This window comes from Catharus ustulatus, chromosome 12 (assembly GCF_009819885.2).
Source record: "Catharus ustulatus isolate bCatUst1 chromosome 12, bCatUst1.pri.v2, whole genome shotgun sequence".
Lineage (NCBI taxonomy): Eukaryota > Metazoa > Chordata > Aves > Passeriformes > Turdidae > Catharus > Catharus ustulatus.
Genome location: NC_046232.1, coordinates 5820273 through 5838397, shown reverse-complemented (window position 1 = coordinate 5838397; position 18125 = coordinate 5820273). Strand labels below are relative to the sequence as shown.

General features: G+C 39.4%; 2 protein-coding genes across 4 annotated transcripts; one reads left to right on the top strand and one right to left on the bottom strand.

The window, feature by feature from the left end:
* Positions 1-2803: 2803 nt before the first annotated feature.
* On the bottom strand, positions 2804-8990 carry MCEE (methylmalonyl-CoA epimerase). Of its 2 annotated transcripts, XM_033070311.1 has the most exons (4): positions 8889-8934; positions 5497-5502; positions 4929-5269; positions 2804-3470 (listed from the first exon to the last, which is right to left on the bottom strand). In XM_033070311.1, the coding sequence occupies exons 1-4, from the start codon at positions 8917-8919 to the stop codon at positions 3318-3320; spliced, it is 531 nt and encodes a 176-aa protein (XP_032926202.1). In that variant the 5' UTR covers positions 8920-8934; the 3' UTR covers positions 2804-3317. The 2 variants fall into 2 exon arrangements, with proteins under 2 accessions (XP_032926202.1, XP_032926203.1); XM_033070312.1 differs by lacking the exon at positions 5497-5502 and having other exon boundaries at positions 8889-8990.
* A 1854-nt stretch (positions 8991-10844) lies between these two features.
* On the top strand, positions 10845-17744 carry MPHOSPH10 (M-phase phosphoprotein 10). Of its 2 annotated transcripts, none has more exons than XM_033070310.1 (11): positions 10845-10951; positions 11469-12114; positions 12920-13077; positions 13477-13648; positions 13901-14042; positions 14456-14523; positions 15184-15321; positions 15535-15645; positions 15883-15990; positions 16518-16748; positions 17540-17744. In XM_033070310.1, the coding sequence occupies exons 1-11, from the start codon at positions 10866-10868 to the stop codon at positions 17687-17689; spliced, it is 2010 nt and encodes a 669-aa protein (XP_032926201.1). In that variant the 5' UTR covers positions 10845-10865; the 3' UTR covers positions 17690-17744. The 2 variants fall into 2 exon arrangements, with proteins under 2 accessions (XP_032926201.1, XP_032926199.1); XM_033070308.1 differs by having other exon boundaries at positions 11469-12120.
* Positions 17745-18125: the final 381 nt, after the last annotated feature.

The window sequence follows — 18125 nt, the reverse complement described above, 5'->3', positions numbered from 1 at the left end:
TCATTCAAAGCTCCTACTGTAAGTACCTGAACCAGATTATGTAAACATCTCCATGTTTCATGGTCTTTCTATGAGACTTCAGCTTGATATGGTAATAATGAAGCAACAGAATTCAGAACGAAATTTGGGTGCATTAATTGCAGAGTAAGCACGACATGAATGGAATTTTTGCAGAATTGCAAAACTGTAAGGTTGGCTTTTACAAAACATGCAGTTAGTTATTTTCTCAGCTTTTTAAGTTTGTTTCTAGGTTTGTCTCATCATAAGGAATGGAATTCATACTGCAGCCTGTTCACCTCCTCCCACCTAGGACTGACTTGAGGATTGCAGAGAGGAAGTAAAAAAAGATATTTTGCATCATTTAATTGTGAGCTCTTTGGCTGCCTGAGTAATGTTGACGGAGTCCTGAAAAATGTGTCTTGTCTGCCTTAGGCAGCATAAAATGGGAACACACTTCAGCTCTGAGGGGAAAAAAGGCACATGGAGAGATTGGAACAAGGAACTCACACTTGACAAATGGCACAAGCGTGAGAAAATTTACTGGCAAAATATTAACACTCTGTCTTCTGAGAAACTTGACATTACCAGAGAAGGTTTTGCTGTTTTAAAAAAAAACACCAAACAGACAAAAAACAAAAAAGAAGAAACAGTGTTAAAGCCTCATTCCCTTCCAAGATATTCAGGCTTCAATTATTTGAATCACTGTTGTTCTTCCCAGAAATTGCATAATGGTGCAACAGGGGTGGATTGTTAAATGTCCCTCCACTGAAAGCAGCAAATGACAATCCTCTCCTCAGTTTCCATCCCTGAATTTCCCCTGTTTTGATATTACTCCCCTCTTATAATCATATCAGTGACAAAGAGTAAGACCCATCTATGTAAACCCTGTCCCAACCCCTTGGTAAGTCAGAACAACGACTTGTGAAGGCTGCCTGCCTTAAGGTGGACTACATAGTTTATAGGGGCTGATTCTGTTCCCACTGAAGTCTAAGGGAGTTAAGCTTATAAACAGGAAACTTCTCAGTTGTAGCTGTCTTCAGATCCTGTAGCTGTCTAGCTCCCTTGGCTATTGTCCAAGTCTATCGCTCCAGAAGAGGAAGATTTCCTGTCCTGTAGCACATACCCAGAGCAGTAACGGGGCTCTAATCCCATCGTATTGTAAGAGCTTGCAAGAATATCATCCAGTTTTGGGTACTGACTAATTTGCAGACCTAAACTCTCTTTTGCAGGGTTGGGGCTGTGTGTGTTGGCATTTTCTTGACTTCCACCTTAGAAGCAGTCAGAAGGAAGGTATAAACTGTGAGTGAGATAGAGCATGCCTTAGATATGAAGAACAAAATACATCAGCTGACTTAGAGCTGGGCAACCCATGTCAGTCAGTCAGGAAAATTGCTGCTTACTAGCTAAAAAATATTACAAGCCATATTCTGCCAATAAGATAGGGAGCACAATCAGCAGGTGGAGCAAATGTTTACTTAAAAAATCTCTGTTCTCTAGCCCTGCCTCAAGCTACTACTCTGAGTGCATTGATAGATGTAATACACTAAAGTGTATCTCCTTCAGGCAGGACAAAGAAATGGAGAATGAACGATGGGAGGACTGCTTCTGTTGCACCAAACTAAGGGTATTTGCTTTAAAGACTACTGTTCAATTATCTTAAAGAGTGAGACTTTTAGTATTGGCATTCCTATACTGGTTTTGCAGAAAAGGTATCTCCTTGTCTTTGACAGAAAGAAAAGACAAAAGCAGCTTTGCTCATAGAATGGCTCCTCAAATGGCTGAATCATATTTCAGGAATATTAAATCATTCTGCATTTCCATCATAAGCCTTAGGATTTCTAAATTTAAACAGTTTAGAATTTAGATCACAAAATACTCTCTAAACAATGATTTGATGAAATGAAGGAACCCTGTGGAAGGCTGTGTTTTTCTTAAAATATGACAGAAGGAGTATTTATTTTGAGTACAAAACTATCTTGTTAAAAAAATCATGGCTTTGTAGAGATTTTTTTCAGAAGTAAAATTCATGAGGAAGTGTCAATGTCTTTAAAAACATGTTTAAATCTCAGATCAACATTATATTTGTATTTTGTTGCTGCAAACATGACACACGTTGCAAATAATTCCATTAAGTAAAAAGCTGCCTAGACTAAAATGATCTTCGTAACAAGCTGAAGTTTCTTACTGTATATGCAGAGATGTAGGAAAACTTAAAATTCAGATTGTAGTTAAGCTAGAAGAGAATGACTTTTTAAAGCTTGAGAAAATTGAAGAAATAGCACGTCTTCTATTTCTACAGCTGAAATGTCAAACCAAACCTATAAACAAAAGTATCAGGGAAAGACTGCTTGGGTAATATGCACCAATAAAGTGAACAAATCTGTGCCTGCAGCCTGTGACATCAGCATGCTGGCGTGGTTTTTGATGTTAAAACTGTACAGAAGCAAGGTGTATATGGTGTGTGTTTGCCACTGACTTTGTAAGTGCTTCTGCAAAGGAAAACTGTATTTGTAAAGTAAGTGAAAAGGTTAATTGCTGCTTGTTCATCTCTTCAAGATGTCCTTCTATGGAGAAAGCTTGGGAAAAAAAATATTCAAAAACCCTAAAAATGAAAAAACTAAAATATTACAAGTGCATTACAGTCTGAAATATATGTCAGGCAAATAATTTCCAGGTTCTCTTCTTGCATAGTCTGCATATCCACGAAGTTCATAAAACAACTAAATGATGATTTATGCATTGTAACTTCCTTGGCAGTAATGGTTATGCCAAGAAAAACTTATTTACTGATTGCAGACACCCATACAACAATAAATGGATTTTTTTATTGCATGAACCAATCACTGTGAAGCACGGATGATGAATGGTGAAAAGAGAAAATACAATGTTTGTTTTCCGTTATTTCTAAAGAAAATGTCTAAGCTACATTGTTGTCACTGAGAAGTGGGTCTCTGCTCTGAAATGTAGAGCAAAATAATGCAGCTTGACCTAGAAACTGTACAGTTTCTGTGGCTTCAGAGGTAAAATCATGCTGCAAACAGGCAACAAAAGATAAATTACTATGGTACATATGTAACTTAGCTGATGTATTTGTGTTTAGAGAATTCAAGAAACTCCAGCATATTAATTCTGAAAATCAGATCAGCAACAACAACAAAGACCCTAAATCTGTAGCACTGTTTCAATACTTTAAAGCTGTATACTTCATCTGTGGGAACCACAATGAACTTGGAAAGACTGAATACCACATCAATATTCCCAGCACCAGCTCAGGAACTTCACAACTCTTCTATTGTTTTATTTATGAATATTGCAGCTCAAGCTTGCTCAAGTTCCACAAGGACTCCATGGCAATCTTTAGGGTGAAGAAAAATCACAGGTTTGCCATGTGCACCTATTTTTGGCTCTTCACTCAATATTCGTATCTTTTTTTTCTTCAGTTCTGTCATAGCTGCTTTTATGTCATCAACCTAATAAAAAAGATACAGTTCACAGAATTAACATATTGCACTGTATAATGCAGATTTTACATTTAGGAGCATTTAAAACATCTAATCTTAAAGATAAAAATACTACAGAAGTTTGCATTTGTTATTTGAAGATTTTAAAAAATAACATTTAAACAGATTGTGCCATGTTTAAGAAATTAATAAACCAAAAATCGCTCCTGCACAAAGCCCATTCATTATTTTTGGTGTCACTTTATAAGGACTCCACAAATAATCTAAATTCTGCATTACTTTTACTAGGAAGATTATATTGCTTTCCAGCTCTCAACAACTAAAGAAAAATACCTCCCTGTATAAGTGATGACAGGGCACTGACTCATTAAATGCTGATGAAAAGGGAGGGCAGTGGGCAGAAGGTAAAAGTCCCTTTTAGATTTATGTATTCTCCTTCTGATTAGGTTAAGGTTCATAAAGTTTCCTAAGGAAAAAATCTTGGCATAATGAAAAATATATCTAGACATGGTCTTATTATTGAACTTAACTACAATAATAGCTATTAATACAGTATTTCAGTATAGTTTCCTAAAGAAATATGTAATTAGCAAAAACATGCCTATACTGTACGCTGTGATCTGAAGTTCTGATGTCATGTCATCCAATTAAATTTGAATTTTCCTAAAACTTAAATGCATTCATTGTTTTAAATAATATTAATACTCTGTTGAATTTTCTAAACAGTCAATAATCAATAAAGACCTAGAATGAAAATATCATTGCTATTTTTCAAGACTGACATTATGTCTGAACATAATTTGGTGAATAAACTCTCTCAATGCCATTGTAGGGAAGAAGGAAATTCCCAGCTTTAGTTCAGAGGAACAGACATCATCTAATTCCTACCCATTTGCAGCAGTTTTGTTCATGAATATTCCAAACTCACTACAGTTCTTCCTACACACAGCTACCAGTCTGTGAAACAAAAATGAATGACTGTCAAATTATCTAAACTAGAAAGGCCACATGTGCCATGGCCCCCTCCAGATTCTTTCCCTGAGCAGAAAAGCCACAGCAGCTGCTGCTCCTGTCCTGCAGAGATGGCCTGAAGAGGAAGCGAGTCTGGGCTCAGCTGGAATGAGCTCCTGCACCCCTAAGGCTGAGTGACAGTAAACAGTGGAAAGCCTTTGGGTATATCCATAATAGCAGAGTACCAGGCTTGGATTGTTCTCTTACTCTACTGTGTCCAGCATGGTTTTCACTGCAGCTATTAAATTATAACTGGTCAGGAATAATTTAATTTCTTCTTAAAATACTTACCTTTTTTGAAACAAGTTGCCTATCAACACATCTGTCTAAATTCTCCTTTATATAAGAGATAAGAAATATGTAAGCCTTACATATTAGTTCTTGACACAGGTCAAACCCATTAAAATATGCATAATTGAATGTATCTATCTCATTACATGAAATATGTTAAAATACCTCAATGCAGATATGATGCATTCCTCCAGTCTTGTTTTTTTGCAGGAAGCTTGCAATGGGACTTTTCTCTCCTAAAGGATGTAGAAGTTCCAGCTTGGTATTTCCCAGCTCCACAAAAACAGTGTAGACACCGTGTTCAGGAAGAGCAACAGTCTCACTCACCTGGGCTCCTAACACATCTTTATACAAGGACTGAGCTTTCTCCAAATCAGGCACTGCAATTGCCACGTGATTAAGTCGGCCCAGTTTCCACAAACAGTTTGGAATGTTTTGTGAAAAGGACTTAGATGATGATAGAGTTTGTACTGTGGGAGCTAAAGTCTGCAATCTGCTAAGAAGCCCTGAAAAAAAAAAATGAATAGCACTGACACAATGCTTTTGAGAAAGTCTCAGTGCCTGCTCTTTCCCCCATAAAGGCCTGCAGAGCTGCCAAGTCATTGGTACAGCCTTGGGCAATGCTCAGGGTAGACTGAGAGCAAGGAATCAGTTACTCTATTTTCAGACTAAGTAAATATTCAAAAGTATTAAAAAAAAAAAATCCAGACTCAAATTCGGTGTAAATCCTTACATATGCCTGTTGAAAAGAGGAAAACGACCAATTGTAAAGGTCAATTGTATAATGCATTTAAAAGTGACTTTTGAAATTTTCAGATCTTCTTATGAAATAGAGAAATAAATAAGGATATACCTACAAAATTATAGCAAACAAACAAAAAGATCATTAAGAAAAAGAAAGATATAAAATGGGCATACTTACAAATTAATTACACTTAGAATTAATCTGTCAATACTAGAATCTAGAGGCGTTGGGGGTGGGGAGAAATTGTGATAGTATCAGTTATTTCTGGAACCAAAATTAGAATTAGATTAAAGGATATATTCATAAAAGCCACGTTTTAATTCCAATTTGCTGGCCAAGTCAGAGCTCCCATTGCCTCAAGGCCAAGCATTTTGGGAGTCTTTGAGGCATTCTTTGCTTTGAAGTCACAAAGGTGCTATTTTGCTATGAGATTGTGCCAATGATGCACTGAGATTCTGGATGCTTTGCAACACACTGAGGACAGATAGCCTGGCTGGGCTCTTGGTACTCTGTAAGGTCAGGAATAGCCGTAATTATTAAATCAGCTTTGTTCACTGTATGTAACTGAGAACTACCAAGCTACCAGTTAATTTTTCTTCAAAAAGATAACTGATAAATCCTTTAACCTAAGCCTTTCTGAGCATAGTGCTGTGATGGAGGTAGAAATGTTTCCACGTATTTGACACTTAAAATTACAACATGCAGTGTGCATATTAGCAAGGACTTAGTATCACAAAAGTAAGTCTATTCACAATCTTTTGATGACACTAAATCAACATCCTGCATTAAGTATTTCCAGAAACTTGTCCAGGGCTGCAAATAACTGCCCTGCAGTATTTCTTGCCAGGCTTTCACCCAGTCCATCCTATCATCTCCTTCATCACAGCCAGAAAGTCTGGACAGTTCCTTTACTTGTTACCTTTAGGCTATCACACTGGTAAAGTACAGCAACTGTTTCTCGAATTTTTACATGTTAAAAAAAATTCCTTAGAAACTTTCACACGAAGAAAAATTTTTGTTTTTCAAATGTCTGTGCAGAAACTATTTTGTAGGAACACTTGCCATGTCAATGCAGCTGAATCAGGGTGAACCAAGCGAGGTAGCAGTACTGTGCACTGCCTAAAATGTTCGAGGTACACACATGCAGGAACTATGTGGCATGATTAAAGGCATGGATAATTAACTAGTACGGGGTTTTACAGTTAACCAGAGTAAATAAATATGCTGCAAAAAGTAAGAACCCTCCCAACATCTGCTATACAGTCTTTTCTGCCCACCTAAACTTCTACTGAAGTAGCTCCGTTTTGTACCGTAATTTCTTAAGACATTATTCAATTCTTGCTGAAGCGAGAGATATTTTTCCACTTGGAGGAAGGCAATATTCTCTAAATGAAAAAATCCTTTGAAAGATAAGGATCCCTTACTATGTAATTTATTATGTTTTCCAGAGCCTTTTACTCTTTTATTCTTTTTCACAAATATTAACAGACTGTGGTTCAATAGAAATACTACTAATGTAGATCTTTTTTTCAAGCAGTCTTTACTAATGGAAAGGCAAGAATTTTCCCATTCTTTTATATCTGACATCTATAATTCTTGCTGCACTTCACACAAGGCATATAACTACACAGTTACTGTAATTTAATTAGTATTTTTTCTATTTCAAGTAAATTGAAAAAGACACAGACTGTTTGTTACTCAGCTAATTGTGAAACACTAGAAAAAATAACAGAAAATGTTCTTTCTTCTAGGTTCTGCCCCAGGAATATTTGATTTCTTGTGGTGTTTCCTGGGAAGGCAATAGATTGAAAAAGTGAAGTATCTTCCTAGGAATCTTGCAAAGGACAAGATACTTAAATGCTCACTCATATAAGCATTTATTCTATGAAGTCTTGTGCATTTATCCTAGCTCTAGTCATCTGCATACAGAGTATTAATTTTAAATCCATTATTGAATTAACTGAGATTAAACAAAAAGCATTTGTGTTTTTCTTGTCTTACCTAGATTAGTAACTATATAGATTACTTAAAATTCTAATCTTCTTCTAACACAATAATCAAAAAAAGGCCCTGCAGTGAAAAAGAAAGGTTTTCAGCAACCTTCAGATTGAAACCCCATCACTTCCATATTTCCAGGAAAGAAACACTTATATTTATTTATACATCACAAAACTTGTTCTATGGTATATAGCCTTCTTCAGCTTCATTTGAAGAATATTTTTAAATTTATCTATTTGGGGGTCATTCTATTGATGGTTGACTGATCTACTAGTATTATGCACATGGGAATTTAAATATACAGTTGTACCAAATAAGGGTTACATTCTTTAACTGAGCAGATTATGAAGTAACAAGTCTGAAGTATCCCATAAACTGAGATCATCACCCTTCTAATGTTTATTTATAGGTTTGTTTGTTGCTTCTGATGTGGAACAGTGTTCATTGACTTAGTCAAAGAAACTAAGGAATCAAAGACAACCAAATCCAACTGATCAGTCACGTTCTCTATGGGAAGGTTTTACGTCAGTGGGTTGCGTTGAGATCCTTGTCACTGGGCACTGCTTTATTGTCACTCGTTTCAGGTGGACATGAACTCCTGAAGCATGGAGAAGATGCTGTTATCATAGGCAATCTGGCACACAGGGGCTGGACCAAATGGAGAAATGGGCATAGTGTGGCCATTCTTAAATTCCGGAAGTTTCAAGGTGGCATGAGCATCTTGGCAACTCTGAAAGCCAGCTAGGCTCACAGTGCTGCTCTGCTCTGTGCTGGACGAGGCTTTTGGGAATCAGATGGGCTCCACAGCTCACAGAAACTTAATCTCCATGTGCTGCAGCTCTGGCTCCCTCCATCAAAGTGCAGTTCATAGAAAGGTGTTTTCATTCCCAGTATCCTACTGATTGATCACTGACAGCATTGAGCCTCTCATTCACTTTTCTCCTGACCTGTGGCTACCAAACAAAATGGTGTGGTTTATGTAGTGTGAGTTTAACCTACCCTACAAGAGTGAGCAGTACAGGTTGTTCATATAATGAACGGGAAATTATTTTGAATTTGATCTCCAAACCACACCTCAAAGAAGACAAGCTCCTCCTTGCGCCTTAAGTTTGGAATTTACCCTAATGTCAATTGTTAATGTGCCCGTCAGCTGGATCGGAGACCTTGTTGTTAGTTACAGAAGCGGTAGTTTCGTTCGGCCTGCGAGTCTCTCACGGGGAGATCCGCCAGATCGGAGCGGGCACCGAGACCCGCGGCCGCCCCGTGCCAGCCCCGCCGCCCGCGCTCCCACCGCCCTCCCCTCCGGCCTCCTGCCGCCGCCCCGCGTTACCGCCCCGCTGTGCCGCCCCGCGTTACCGCCCCGCGTTACCGCCCCGCGTTACCGGCCGCTCCGCGCCGCAGCACCGCCGCCATCTCACCGCCCGCTCGGCCGCGGGGCAGCACCGCCCTCCCCGGCACCGCTCGGCAGCGGTGTGTCACGGCGAAGGGCCGTGCCCGGCAGCACAGCGCGCCATTGGAGCTGCCGGCCGGGCCCTGGGGGCCGTGTCCTCCGCTGGGGCCGCGCCGGGCACTGCGCAGTTCTTGGGAGGGAAGGTGCGACAGAGCCCGCGGTAGAAAGGAGCCTTTGTCGAGGAAGTTTTCTGAGCAAATCCCACAGAATCAGTTAGGTTGGAGAAGACCTCCGAGATCATCGAGTCCAAACTATGACTGAACACGACCTTATCAACTAAAGCACATCCAGACTTCCCTTAAACACCTCCTGGAGCAGTACCTCCACCACCTCCCTAGGCAGCCCACTCACGTATCTAATCACTCTTCCTGTGCAGAAATTTCTTCCGATGTCCAACCTAAAAGTGCCCTGGTGTAGCTTGAGGCCATGCATTCTTGTCCTGTCGCTGTTGCATGGGGGAAGAGAGCAACTCTCACCTGGGTACACCCTCCTGGTGTGGAGAGTTCTAGAGGCCAACAAGATCACCCCAAGCCTCCTTTACGCCAGGCTGAGCACCCCCCAGCTCCCTCAGTTGCTCCTCATCCGACTTGTGCTCCAGTTACTTTTCCAGTTCTGTTGCCATTCTTTGGACTTGCTCTAGCACCTCAGTGTCCTTCCTGAATGGAGGGGCCCAGAACTGGGCCCAGAACTCAAGGTGTGGCCTTACCAGTTTGGAATACATGGGAAGAATCACTTCCCTGGGACTTCTGGCCATACTGTTCCTGACAGAGGCCAGGATGCCATGAAGCATTGTGCCAGAGAGACTCAGGACAGTGAGCAGGCTGTCTGCTGATGCTGCTCTCTTGTATCAGGCATAGCACACTGCAAGTGGCTGAGATATAGTCTAAATAGATAAATAGCTTGTGCCACTTTGATTATATGTGATTAGTTAAAAGTGGAGATTAAAATCGGTGGTCAAAATGTGTATTTGAAAGTCTCAACAGATGACACTTTAATTTTCCAGCCCAGGATGTGTATTAGGTGTGTTTCTGATGTTCAGAGAATTGCAGGTACAGGTCACAGTCACAGCTCTGCTGGCTGGACCCTGCTCCACACCACGGTTTTTGAAGTGTGCAAAGTGACAGTGAGGGGACACAGAAGCGGCATTGTAGGCATTCCTTTCTCTGCACTGAAAAGACTTTATTTGTTGGTAGGAAGGAAACAAGAAAGCAGCAGAGGCAGAAGCAGTATTGAAGTTAAAAGGTTAGTCACAGTTTTGGATCAAGTTGCAGAAGGGCTGTGTGGGTGGCTGGAAACACAAGAGTCTGTGGATGTAGGGCTTAATTTGACTTTAAAAATAAAACTTTAAGGAAACTACATGATGTAAAAGGGGAGCTGAAGAGCACTTGGCAGTGCTGTGCTGATGATGAAGGGGTGTGTATGAATTTGTAGACACCAGGTAAGATCGGGTGTTTTGCCCACAGAATCAGCTGGAAATGTGTGGCTCCAAAATAGCCCTTGTATATAGGTCAGAGACTCAAAACTGTGAAGTAAGATGACTGTAGCTTCACTATATTTAGAGCAGGTTTCCCAGTGCACATCCCAGTCCACAGCAACACCGCGCCCTTCCCAGCGTGGGAAGCGGCAGCCATGCGAGCTTGGGCTCTGGGAGAACGAGGCGTTTCTAACAGAGGGCTGGGCCAGGAGGCGGGAATGGCACGGCTCAGGAGGCGGGAATGGCACGGCTCCGCAGGCGGGATTGGCACGGCTCAGGAGGCGGGAATGGCACGGCTCCGCAGGCGGGAATGGCACGGCTCCGCAGGCGGAACCATCGTGTGCGGAACCTTGGTGGCGGCCGCGGGAGCCGCCCGGGCCGGAGCGCTGGGCGCGGGGCGGAGGGGGTGCCGGGTACCCACGTGTGCGCTGGGCAATGGCGGCGGTGCCGGGGCTCCTGGGCATCCAGACGTGCCTCAGGGTGGCGGGAGCGGCGGCGGCGCGCCCCGAGTGCTTCCTCAGGTACCGCGGGACGGCGGGGGGAGGTGTGGGGAGGCAGTGGTAGCCCTAGAGAAAAACCTGGAGGGGACTGCCCGGGTGTAAAAGTTGAGGAGTGAGGCGGTGGAGAAGGGCTGCTACCTCATTGAAACCTGGAGTCTGGCTCGTAGACGATTGGGATGTTTGGTGCTGTGCTGTTTATTTCCCCACAATGTCTGGAGTACTTAAATAAGATCAACATATTGTAAGATCCAGCTGTAGAAAGCTGGAATTTTCTGTCCAGATGCTACTTCATAGTATAATAAAGCTGAAAGGATTAAAAATTTTGTCTTTTTTTTTTTTTTTTTTTTTTTCCCTATGAATGTGTAGTAGCAGGTACTCCAAGAGATGCGTGGAAAGTTAAGCCACAGTAACTAACAGCAGTAACTATTGAAAGGTGCCGTTCTGTAGCACCCGAGTACCAAGCAGATACAAGAGCAGCGGTGTGACCGTGTGATTGACTTAATGTAAAGTGTTAATTCTTTTATTTTTCTGCTCTTAGCGTGCAGGATGGACTGGCTGCCGACTTCAGAGCAATGACAAAGACTCTCTACGATTTGAATAAAGGAAGTAACATAGTTCGTGGGGGCCCTCTAAAAGAGCTGGTGATAGAAAATTTTGACGAAGAACAGATTTGGCAGCAACTAGAGCTCCAGAACAATGCAGTTCTCGATTTCTTCAAGAAATCCATTGCAAAGGATGCCGAGGATGAAGATCTTTGCCTTCTCTCAGACCAGGAAGAGGATGGTTCTGATGCAGAGACCAGCAGTGACAAGGAGGTCGAAGACAACATAATGGAAGCAGAAACTGAACAGATGAGTGTTTACACAAAAGATAAAGATAAAACTAAAGCTAAAGAAAAGCAAAGTAAACTCAGCAAAAGCTTAATGCAGAAATACAGTGATGAGGATTCTGATATTGACTTTGATATTGAAGCACTGGAACAACAAGCTAAAACAGCCAAGGCAACCACATTGAGAAAAAAGGGAAGAAAATCTGTAGTGGATGACAAATTTTTCAAGCTGGCTGAGATGGAAGCTTTTTTAGAACATGCAGAGAAGGAAGACAAGGAAGAAGAAGAGGAAGATGATATTAATTATTTTGAAGACATTATCTCAGATGATGAGGAAGACTCTGAAGAAGCTAAAGTAAAAGTAAGAATACCAGTAAAATAATTTCATGATATCTCTTTTCCTTGAAATCAAAATCTGTTATCTGTTAAGAGGACCATAAGGTGTTTAACTTTGTGTAGGAACTGCCAAGTTACATTTGTTTAGGTGACTAATGATTACTTCTGAAGCTTTGCTTTAACAATGAATATCTGGTAAGAAAATTTTCCACTGTAGAAGGACATAGCATCCTGCTATTCTAGTTTCTCCTTAGATGGGTCTTGGGTCTTTACATAAATAAAGGAAGAAAATCAGGGAAATCAGGAAATCACAGGAAATCCGAGACCTTAAAAAATTGCAGAATAGGTGATCCAGCAAATGAAAAAGATTTGTCACTCAGCATCTGGCAGAGATCACTAAGGTGGCTGATGCAGAGCAGAGGGCTTTCTTCCAGGGATATAGCCTTGTAACTCTGATACAACTTAAATTGATGAGTAATTGATTCCAGAGTAAGTATTTTATTATTTAATATTACCAGACATTCTCACTAGGAAGTAAGAAATATACTCGGGGAATTGGTGTGCATTCCAACAAGTATATGGCAAAATCTACAACTCCTTGACTTCTGTATGTGTAAGTGGTAGAGAATTGTAAATACCAGGAAAGAAATCAGTTTTACTATGATGCCACAGGTTAATGCATCACTAACCTGAATTACTGTAACTCAAGTAGTGCTGTTCCTCAGGCACTAAAGAGTTTAAAAGACAGCATATCCTTTAATTTCTGTCAGTCTTAACAGCTGTGGTTTGTTTTTTGTTTTTTTCTTTCCCTCTCATCTTTTTAGCAAATTAAAAGTTCTAGAGATATGACATACAAAGATTTCTTTGATTCAACTGATGATGATGATGGTGATGATGATTTAGTAGCTAATGATGCTGAAAAGGATCAGGAAGAGGAAGCAGACAGTGCTATTGAAGACCAAAATGAAGAAAGCATGTCTGAGTAAGTAAAAGGCGGGTTAAATGTCCTCATAATTTTACACTAAAGGTAAAGCTGAAAAAACCGAGAATGCCATGCTCACTTTGGTCATAGTTTGCCATTCTCAGTTAACTGTTGTATGTTCATGGTTTGTGTTATCACCTTATGTAAAATCAGCTTATTTAATTTTTTTAAATATTGGTCCTTGATCTTTATTTGAATAAAGCATTTAAGAATTGCTCAAAGTTATTCTTATTATCCAGAAGTCCTCCTAGTGTCCTCTACCTTTAGGGGGGTCTTTGAGACCTGTTGTAAACTCTAAGTTAGGTGTAACAGGTAAACATCTAAGGGCTGAAATATCTTCATGTGAAAAATTATAAAGGCTTCTCAACTTTTATTTCATATTAAATGCTATTGTTGCAGGTTTGAGGATATGGATGAAATGGTGGAGCACATGAGAAGTAAAGAATCTTCTAAAAAAGTAACTTTTAGTTTGCCAGATGACAGTGAAACAGAACATGTAAATGAAGTGCAATTAGAGAAGGACATGAATCCCAGTGAAATAAAGTCATCATTTGAGAAGAGACAGGAAAAGGTAATTTTGGTTTGGTTTTCTTTGGGGTTTGTTCAAATTTAATTTGGCTAATACTTCAAAACAGTGGAAGATTTGGTTTCTTTTAACTGGTTGTGTCATTTGTTCAGTGTCCAGCAAATACAAAGAGGGTATTTAAAATTTATCTACATAGATACATCTGCAATCATATATTCCCTCACGTACCTGAAATAAATACTAATTTCTTGCTGTGAGTTTACAAGTGAGCTCTGTTTTAAACTTTGCGTTTTTCAGATGAGCAAAAAAATAAAAAGCTTGGAAGAAGGATTGCTAGAGGAGAAACCTTGGCAGCTGAAAGGAGAAGTGACTGGACAGAAACGCCCTGAGAACAGCCTTTTGGAAGAAACAGTGCTTTTTGACCATGCAGTGCGAATGGGTAAGGAGAGGGACAGCGCTTTGCTTACAGCATGTTGCACACCATGCTGGGTGTTCTGCCCTTTGACTTTGCTGAAAACAAACACCTGTGACTCAAGAGCAGAGTAACAGACACCAGGTTTAATTTCTTGATGTGATTTTGAGGTTGTGCATTTTCACAGTGGAAACTACAGGAAACTTTTTTTGGTTAGTTTTTAATTTACCTGAAAGTTCATAATGTTGGTGACAGACCTGGTAATTTATCAGCCTTACATAATATGATTTACTTTTACTTATATTTACTTACTTCACCTTCAATTGCTATATTTTTGTGAAGATTTTACTTTCTTTTTCTGCAGTTTATTCTTTACAGAACAAGAACTATTTCTAGCTGGAGAAACATAAATCTTAAATTTCTTTGCTTTTTCCTTTCAGCACCTGTGATCACAGAAGAAACTACTTTTCAGCTTGAAGATATCATTAAACAGAGAATATTGGATGAGGTTAATATTATCTCAGTTGTTCCTCCTTATATTGTTCATAGACTTGATTCACAGGGCACATTGCAAGCATGGGTTTGAAGCATTTCCAATGTTGGGTGTGGAATTGTCTTAATTTCTGCAACTGGTTATTTTATTCTTTTGTCTTGATGAATGTGTCTTTAGATTTCTAAGGAGCCCTATTTTTATATCCCTGTTATACACCAAGTTTTGGTGCACTTCAAAACATGAGTGTGTGCAGACACAACTGTAAGGAGTTTATTGGGAATATAAAGCCAGCCTGTAAGTGTTGGCTGTTAACATAACTAGTGCTCTGAGCATTCTGAACACTGACCAAAACTCAGTTGTTCTCTTCATTTTGCTTCAAGGTCACTGGTAGAAAATTTGTACCTCACAGACTGTTGAGCCTTACTGTTCATTGAATTAAAAAAGATGGAGAAGAGTTTGTAACTTGTTAGTTTTTGCCTTCATCCAGTAAAACCAAGCACACAAGTAGAGTTACAACTTTTATTACTTTTTTTTAAATGAAAGTGTGAAACTTGATGAGTCCTGGGAAGCTACATGCATAAACTAGTTAATGTGCTAGAGAAATAATTGTAAAATGTTCTAAATAAGATGTAACTGTTACTTGACTGTAGTTGTATTTGGTCATTGCTTTCTCAGGCATGGGATGATGTAGTACCAAAGGAAAAACCCAAAGAGGAAGCTTTTGAGTACAAGAAGCGGATCAGTTTGGATCATGAAAAGAGTAAGCTGAGTCTCGCTGAAATCTATGAGCAAGAATACATGAAACTTCAACAGGTAACATAAACAATGCCTTTCATTTGGGTTTGAAGTTCACACCACGTACTCTTTTGTGTTCATTTATACACTTTCAAAGTGGAAGTAATTTAGTTTTTCTCTGAGTGTTCACCAGTGAAAGGGCTCTGAATTGTAAGTTGCGTTGTTACCAGTCTTGCTAAAGTAAAATAGCTTTACGAATGGTGTTGCAATTACTTTGTATTTTTAATGCAGCAAAAGACTGAAGAGGAAGAAAATCCTGAACACAAAGAAATTCAGGGAATGATGGATTCACTCTTCCAGAAGCTGGATGCACTTTGTAATTTCCACTTCACACCCAAACCAGTAAGTGCATAAGTTTCATAAAGTTGGGGGCTTTCTCCTTTTCTTTTTAACTGGATACTTTAAAATATATTCCAGAAATGGAAAGCAAAGTAAACATTGGTGTTTACTGAGCTCATTCTAATTTCCTATTACATACACTGTGATTGCCTCTAAAACAAACACAAATATTGTGATCTTCAGTTGTCTGTCAGCTGCTGGGATGTTGTGCTCAGTCCTGAATGTGTCTCCTATTTCTAGCCGGTGCCAGAAGTTAAAATCGTTTCGAACCTTCCAGCTATAAGTATGGAAGAAGTAGCACCAGTTGCTGTTAGTGATGCTGCTCTCTTAGCCCCAGAGGAGATCAAGGTAAATATAAAATGGCACAAGGATCGGGAGAGGATCTGTGTGGTTTATAGAAGGATGTGTCTGTCACATCAGTGGGAATTCCGCCCTTCCCATCCTGGTGGGTGGTTCCTCACCTTGTGGCCTTTTTTGCCTAGAATTTTAGCATTGGTGGTTGTTGGGAGGTTTTGGGGGCTGAGGTATTATTTTTGGTTTGTTTTTTGGGGCTTTTTTGCTAACTGGGGAAAGAGTAAATTTTATTTGGCTCAAGTAAGCCATAATGTTATGCTTTGGTTTTGATCTTGACTATTATGTGATGGTCATTGTTGTCCCAACGTTTATATGGGTATTGAGAGGGGAAAAGCTAAATGACACTGGAGCAGAACAAATGGGATGTCCTGGATCAGTTGTATAAATCGCATTTCCCAGCTTTTATCTCTTTTTGGCCTTTGCCTTATCCTGAGCTGGCACTTGAAATAATGGAAATACTGAGACAGATTTGAGTACTGTGAAGTGAGTCTTGTCTTTTGCATTGTTATGTATCTATTTAGCAAAAGAACAAAGCCGGCGATGTAAAAACAGATGCAGAAAAGACTCCCACAGACAAAAAACGAGAACTAAGAAGGAAAAAGCTCCGTAAACGTATGAGGCGAAGGGAAAAGGAGAAACGTCAAAAGCTTCTTGAAAAGATGAAACCAGAACAAGGCACAAAGCTTAGCAAAAAAGCTGCTGCAGCAAAATTAAAAAGGCTTACCAAAGAAGGCAAAGCATCTCTGCTCAAGGTAAGACTAAAATCCCAAGGACAGATAATTTTTCACCCCAAAGAATTACAAGTATAAGGTTGGAAAAAATATGAAAAAGCTGTATGATACCATTACTCTATATAAAGTATGTTCATCAGGCAGAAATGATTTTATGTGAGGTGCTACTTTTCTATTTATTTCAAAGTTCACAAGATGATGTACAACAAATACTAAGACATGTTCTTTATTGCCTGCATTTAAGCCATTCCACTTCATCAAGTGGGACTTCTTGAATAACACTGAGGTTTCTATGTTCTGTATAAGCTTTGGGTAACTTATTCCTATTTAACTTTGTCCTTATTGGGGAGCCTTCCCTGTAAGCCTATCAGATTGATATTGTTTTGAATGCTATAAAAACAGTAAAGTCATGCACCACTTATGATGCCTTTTAAATAAAACTGTAGAAATCTCTGAAATTTTGAAGTATTAGAAACTAATAGGAAAAATAACTTTATTATTTACAGATGTTTGTATTTGCCTTTTCAGAAGGCTAGTAGAACACAAAATGCAGATACCCAGTTGTAGTTCATGATGTGCAAGAATCTGTTGTTGATGCCTGCTCTTACCTAGCAAGCTAATTGCTACTTAGGAAGAGAATGTAATCTTTATTTCTTTAGGTAGCAGGAGTGGAATAGAAATGTGGTGAACAATATCCTTTGAAAATCAGTTACCAGATCTTTTTAAAGTCAAGTACCATTATCCTTGAGTAACTAGTAAGTAATATAATAGTACTGTTTCTTGGTTATAACAAATGTTTTATCCAATCACAGGATGAAGGTAAAGACAAGGCCTTGAAATCATCCCAGGCCTTCTTTTCTCAGCTACAAGATCAAGTGAGAATGCAAATCAAAGATGCCAGCAAATTAAAGAAGAAACAGAAGAAGGAGAAAGCAATCTCTGTTCATAAACTGAAGTTGTAATTTACCTTTTTTATATATTGCATCTTGTATATATTATTTTTCTTTCCAAATTTGAGTGGGTTTTATTCTGTGTTGATCTTTACAATACTTTGTGAACTTCTGAGGTGATGTTCGGAAGGTTTTTTGTAGATTTTACTCTTTATTTTCTACCACAGAACTCGGATTTATTCCAAAAAGAAAGATTCTTGGCGTGGGCAGATACATAATGGTATAAAATACATGACATGTGCTGAGACTGTACAGTCTCTTTAAGCTACAGCCCAGAGTTTGTATCTGCTGTTGTAATAGCTCTGGATGTATAGCAGGAGGAACTGCATTTATTGAAGAACTTAAGATGTATCCAGGCATTTAAATTATAGAAATAATGTTTTGAAATTGTGATTAGCAAACAGGGAGCACACAAAAGATTTTTAAGCCTGTGGTAAATAACCCAGAG